Source organism: Nerophis lumbriciformis, linkage group LG16 (assembly GCF_033978685.3).
Source record: "Nerophis lumbriciformis linkage group LG16, RoL_Nlum_v2.1, whole genome shotgun sequence".
Classification (NCBI taxonomy): Eukaryota; Metazoa; Chordata; class Actinopteri; order Syngnathiformes; family Syngnathidae; genus Nerophis; species Nerophis lumbriciformis.
Genome location: NC_084563.2, coordinates 19,854,599 through 19,861,062, shown reverse-complemented (window position 1 = coordinate 19,861,062; position 6,464 = coordinate 19,854,599). Strand labels below are relative to the sequence as shown.

Below are 6,464 nucleotides of genomic sequence, written 5' to 3'. Positions count from 1 at the left end.
ATGAATCCAAAAGAAGAGACAAAGGTGATCTACTTGCACACACTCCCATCATCATTTTGAGGTGAGTCGTGGGTCGGGATGCGCTGCTGTGGTGGTTTTGCTATCACTTATTTCCTGGCACGACCTCTCCCGGTGCAGGAATAAGCCTTCATTTCCAGGGACCACTCCCACTGAGAACACACACCTCTGCTTACGTGTGTGTGTGTGTGTGTGTGTGTGTGTGTGTGTGTGTGTGTGTGTGTGTGTGTGTGTGTGTGTGTGTGTGTGTGTGTGTGTGTGTGTGTGTGTGTGTGTGTGTGTGTGTGTCCTGCACTGCACTGCAAAAACTGAAATCTAAGTAAGATGAAATATCTCAAATAAGGGTGATATTTGCTTATTTTCTGTCTGATAAGATAATTCTTCTCACTAAGCAGATTTTATGTTTGAGTGTTTTACTTGTTTTAAGTGTTTTGGTCCTAAATGATCTCAGTAAGATATTACAGCTTGTTGCTGAGATTTGATGACCTACATTGAGTAAAACATGCTTGAAACTAGAATATCAACTGTTGCAAAGCTGTGTCATCAACACTCACAAGTATAAAACTGCTTTTTTAAAGTAATAATTTATTATTTAAAGCATGAAAAAAAAATAATCATGATTTTGACACAAATGTGTCTCATAATTAAAACGGATGGACTTTGCTGTTTTATTTTCAATGAAACAATAGAAAATACGTACTCATATAGTAGTAAAGTTGGCACAGTACAGTAAACGGACAGTTAATATTTAAACATGTGACATTTCAAACAATTTTGAACAGAAATAGTTCATGCACATTCAGGTAAATTCTTCAAAATTACAATTTAAAAAAATTTGTCCGGAGGCCGGGCTGTATATATGCACACTAATTGACTGGAAGAGCACGCACTTGGCGTGATGATGTCATGTTATCCATGGAAAAATAAATTTTTAGACAATATGATTTGCCTGAGCGGCTAGGAGACCCCGAGAGTAACAAGCGGTTGCCTTGTTGCCTTTCCATTAAGAACAATAAATCAGTTTTAGTATAAGTTTGCTGGTTTCAAGAAATGTAATGCCGAGCGCATATCATTATGTCAAGATAATGGCACTAGCATTTACTTTATTTAAGAATATTTTCAACATATTGAGCAAAAAGCTCTCTTTTTTTTCTACCAAGAAAAGTGCACTTATTATTAGTGAGAATATACTTATTTTAAGGTATTTTTGGGTTCATTGAAGCTAATTTTGCTTGTTTTGGAAAGTCTTGACAAGCCAAATGTTCTTGTTCTATTGGCAGATAATTTTGCTTAGTTCAAATAAAATACCCCTCATTTTTGTATTTTTTTTTTCTTGTTTTTGAACACTGACTTTTTGCGGTGTACAGACTCCCTTTAATGCCTGTAAAAGAAGGCAAAGCTGAAATATCTGTAAATAGGAACGTGAGGCGTTCATGTGAAGTACGGCATTGATTTGTACAAGTCATTATGTGAGAAGAAAAGATGAATGTAGACGGATATATTCAAATATTGGGTGTTATTGTGATTAAATAGAGGGAATAACACATGTGTATTTAAAGTAGTACCGATACCAAAATGTATTCCGATACTTTTCGATACTTTTCTAAATAAAGGGGACCACAAAAATGGCATTGTTGGCTTTAGTTTAACAACAAATCTTAGGGTACATTAAACATATGTTTTTTATTGCAAGTTTGTACTTAATTAAAATAGTGAACATACTAGACAACTTGTGTTTTAGTAGTAAGTAAGCAAACAAAGGCTCCTAATTTAGTCTGCTGACATATGCAGTAACATATTGTGTCATTTATCCACCTATTATTTTGTCAACATATTTAGGACAAGTGGTAGAAAATGAATTATTAATCTACTTGTTCATTTACTGTTAATATCTGCTTACTTTCTGTTTTAACATGTTCTATCTACACTTCTGTTAAAATGTAATAATCACTTATTCTTCTGTTGTTTGGATACTTTACATTAGTTTTGGATGATACCACAAATTTGGGTATCAATCCGATACCAAGTAGTTACAGGATCATACATTGGTCATATTCAAAGTCCTCATGTGTCCAGGGACATATTTCCTGAGTTTATAAAAATAATATACATTTAAAAAAACGAAAATAGATTTTGTGATGCTAAAAAATAGCGATGTAATCATAGTAGTATCGACTAGATACGCTCCTGTACGTGGTATCATTACAGTGGATGTCAGGTGTAGATCCACCAATGGCGTTTGTTTACATTTTGATGCCGGTGAGCTACGGTGTGTAGTGAAGCATGTTTAGCTATTCCTCGTCCGGTACTTTTTAGAGTCGGTATAGTACCGAATATGATTCATTAGTATCGCGGTACTATACTAATACCGGTATACCGTACAACCCTAGTTAAAAGCTCGTTTAACCAAATTAATGCAATCATTTTTGTGCACGTAAACATACAGCAGGGAAGGGATTCTTATGGCAAGGAAGGTGGTATAACCCTTTCGCAATGCTGTCTGCTGAAAATTATTGAAAGCGACATAGCAATGGACGCTGTGGTCAAAGTTGCCACGAAACCCATTTTAAGATATTCAACACTCTACTGTCGTCTGGCGGCTAAAGTGGATTGTTCACTAATTTGTCACGTTTCGTGTATCAGGTAAACCTCGACGGATGGGGCCGTATGAACCCCCTTTCTACTGTACCGAGTGCGTGTTGTTGGGTTTAGGGTGGGACGGGAGGGGGCCCTCTTGTAAATACCAAGAAGGGTGGTATAGCTCGGTTGGTAGAGTGGGTTCAATCCCCGCTTCCGTCTTCATTCGTCTGTTCCACCTATTCATATGCAAAGACCGCCAACCCCCACAACTTTATGATGCCTGGCTCGAGTGGGATATTTCCACATCCCATCGGTGACCTCGGTCATAGAACATCAATGCAGAGATTCAAAGAGTTCTTGTTTCCTGCAATGGCTCGGCGAGGACGGATGTCCACGCCACCTTGACCGGAGCAGGCTTCTCTGCCGTCTTCGCTCGCACGTTTCGCTGCAGATTAAATAGCTCTTAGAGAGAGAGCGGAGAGGAAAGTCGGCACATTGATCCGGTGGTGTAGCACGCTGCTCTTCTCTTGCACACGGGTCAATGAAATCCCCCCGCCGGCTTTTCTCTACGCTTTGATCAGTTGCTGCCGGTCCTGGGCCATTGCTCCGCCTTCAGCAGGAAGTAATCACTGTGCGACAGGAAGGTAGAGCACACTTTGAAGCTTTTCAGGTGGAATTCTTTCCCATTCTTGCTTGATGTACAGCTTAAGTTGTTCAACAGTCAGTTTAGGCTTCATATTGCGCCACACATTTTCAATGGGAGACAGGTCTGGACTACAGGCAGGCCAGTCTAGTACCCGCACTCTTTTACTACGAAGCCACGCTGTTGTAACACGTGGCTTGGCATTGTCTTGCTGAAATAAGCAGGGGCGTCCATGATAACCTTGCTACATATGTTGCTCCAAAACCTGTATGTACCTTTCAGCATTAATGGTGCCTTCACAGATGTGTAAGTTACCCATGCCTTGGGCACTAATACACCCCCATACCATCACAGATGCTGGCTTTTTAACTTTGCGCCTATAACAATCCGGATGGTCCTTTCTTTCTTTGTTCCGGAGGACACGACGTCCACAGTTTCCAAAAACAATTTGAAATGTGGACTCGTCAGACCACAGAACACTTTTCCACTTTATATCAGTCCATCTTAGATGAGCTCAGGCCCAGCGAAGCCGGCGGCATTTCTGGGTGTTGTTGATAAATGGCTTTCGCTTTGCATAGTAGAGTTTTAACTTGCACTTACAGATGTAGCGACCAACAGTAGTTACTGACAGTGGTTTTCTGAAAAGTTACTGAGCCCATATGGTGATATCCTTTACACACTGATGTCGATTTTTGATGCAGTACCGCCTGAAGGGTCGAAGGTCCGTAATATCATCGCTTACGTGCAGTGATTTCTCCAGATTCTCTGAACCTTTTGATGATATTACAGACCGTAGATGGTGAAATCCCTAAATTCCTTGCAATAGCTGGTTGAGAAATGTTGTTCTTAAACTGTTGGACAATTTGCTCACGCATTTGTTGACAAAGTGGTGACCCTCGCCCCATCCTTGTTTGTGAATGACTGAGCATTTCATGGAAGCTGCTTTTATACCCAATCATGGCACCCACCTATTCCCAATTAGCCTGTTCACCTGTGGGATGTTCCAAATAAGTGTTTGATGAGCATTCCTCAACTTTTGCAGTCTTTTTTGCCACTTGTGCCAGCCTTTTTGAAACATGTTGCAGGCATCAAACTCCAAATGAGCTAATATTTGCAAAAAATAACGAAGTTTTCCAGTTGGAACATTAAATATCTTGTCTTTTCAGTCTATTCAATTGAATATAGGTTGAAAAGGATGTGCAAGGTTTTTATTTACAATTTACCCAACTTGCCAACTTCACTGGTTTTGGGGTTTGTATTAACGAGGAGTACATGGCGGTGGCTCGCAAATATGGAAAAAGCAAGTTTTGCAGCTGGTATTTTTTAAAAAAGGACGTTTATATGGTTGCTGACTTTACCAAAGGGGTGAAATATCTTCGCAAGGACAGAGAGAAATATAGTATAAGACGCACCCACTACATTATTGAAAAACATATTTCTCCATATAACCTATAGAGCTACAGATACAGTAAATACATTGTGAAATACATTGAATACATACCTTATAGGGGAACTGCACTTTTTTGCTATGTCGCCTATCTTTTACAAACATTATGAGAGACAAGAAGACAAAAGTGTTTTTTTGGGGGGTTTTTGCATTCTAAAAATCATCTCATTCTTGGTGGCTAGCAGTGCAGCTAATGGGAGCTAATAAATCACTTTAAAATTGGATTCAAAAACCATCAACAAAACGTAATTCCCGTTCCCTAACCTGTATAAAAAACAAACTGTAGCAACATTGTACTGTCGTTGTGCTCACAAGCTTGATGTGCTGCATGATCAATATTATTGTGACTCACTCGATTAACCGTTGTACATTTGGTACAGTCATTTTTCCCGGTTTATTTTGGGTAAGCCCTCCATTTATATCGACATAGCTTGGCTCCAAGTTCCACATTTACAGCAGTCACGCCGACCCCAGTCTCTCGGCTTCCGTCTGCTCCAACGTTCCTTTGTCTCTCCGTGCTCGCTCCTATAAGCAGCAGTTCATCCATCCATCCATTTTCTACCGCTTGTCCCTTTTTTGGGGTCGCGGGGGGTGCTGTAGCCTATCTCAGCTGCATTCGGGCGGAAGGCGGTGTACACCTCATCACAGGGCCAACACAGATAGACAGACAACATTCACACACTAGGGCCAATTTAATGGTGCCAATCAACCTATCCTCAGGTGCATGTCAGTTCATCTTCAGTATATTCAGCTTCAAAAAGTATATGGTTGTGAATCCTCATTTGTCCAAAAATAGTCGTCTTTGCCGCCTGTTACCAAGTCTGCCATGATCAGAAAACACAATTGTGTGTTTCCGGAAGTAGGAATACACATTTGTTGCTGGTGGTACGTTATTGTGGGAACGTGTCACCTTTCTGTTATCTTTTGTTTGGGCAGTAAGACCTTTAAGGTCTTCATTTTTATTTTTTTTGAGCAGTTAATAGTTTTTTTCTTCCATGCCTTGTGTGTTTCTTTGTTACCGCCCCTTTAGTTTATGTCACAGACCTTGCCACTCCCTGAGCCGGGCGTAATCACCAGTGGGTGCTGCAGGTGTGCTTAATTGATAGTTCTATTTCGTCACACCTGCACGGGCAGGGCAGGAAGGCGCTGGCTGATTACACCTCGTGGACGCTGCACTTCGCATTCTCGTTCTGGATTATGCATCACCATTCAAGATATTGTAAGACCTTTTTGCCTTCCTGCCCTGTCTGTTATGTTTGTGACAACAGTATTTTGTGCCTGTTGCAGTATTTCTTTTCGCGGTGCTGTTTTGTTCCTTTTGTGCGCCATAGTCTTTTGTTGCCTGCCCTTAGTTTCTGACTTGAGCAATACAGACACTTTTTGTGCATACTCGTGCCTGTGTTTGCATCTTTGGACCTGCTAGCCTTTTGGAGAGTTTCTGGTAGAATTTCTGGTAATGCATACAATAACCAAAAATAGGGAAATATTGATCATATTACAAACCCCAAAACCAGTGAAGTTGGCACGTTGTGTAATTCGTAAATAAAAACAGAATACAATGATTTGCAAATCCTTTTTAACCTATATTCAATTGGATTGACTGCAAAGACAAGATATTTAATGTTCAAACTGGTAAAATGTGTTATTTTTTGCAAATATTAGCTCATTTGGAATTGGATGCCTGCAACATGTTTCAAAAAAGCTGGCACAAGTGTCAAAAAAGACTGAGAAAGTTGAGGAATGCTCATCAAACACTTATTTGGAACATCCCACAGG

At 40.2% G+C, this 6,464-nt stretch overlaps 1 protein-coding gene across 3 annotated transcripts in view; it reads left to right on the top strand.

Annotated features, from left to right (window-relative positions):
• The first annotated feature begins 5,816 nt into the window (after positions 1-5,816).
• Positions 5,817-6,464, top strand: part of gsr (glutathione reductase) — a 74,706-nt gene continuing 74,058 nt past the window's right edge. For 2 of the 3 annotated variants that reach the window (XM_061976754.2, XM_061976753.1), the window contains exon 1: positions 5,871-5,907. In XM_061976754.2, the coding sequence (XP_061832738.1) occupies positions 5,886-5,907 (22 nt within the window). In that variant the 5' untranslated portion in view covers positions 5,871-5,885. Of the gene's footprint in view, positions 5,908-6,464 lie in introns of all 3 variants that reach the window. The other variant, XM_061976756.1, reaches the window with a different exon arrangement.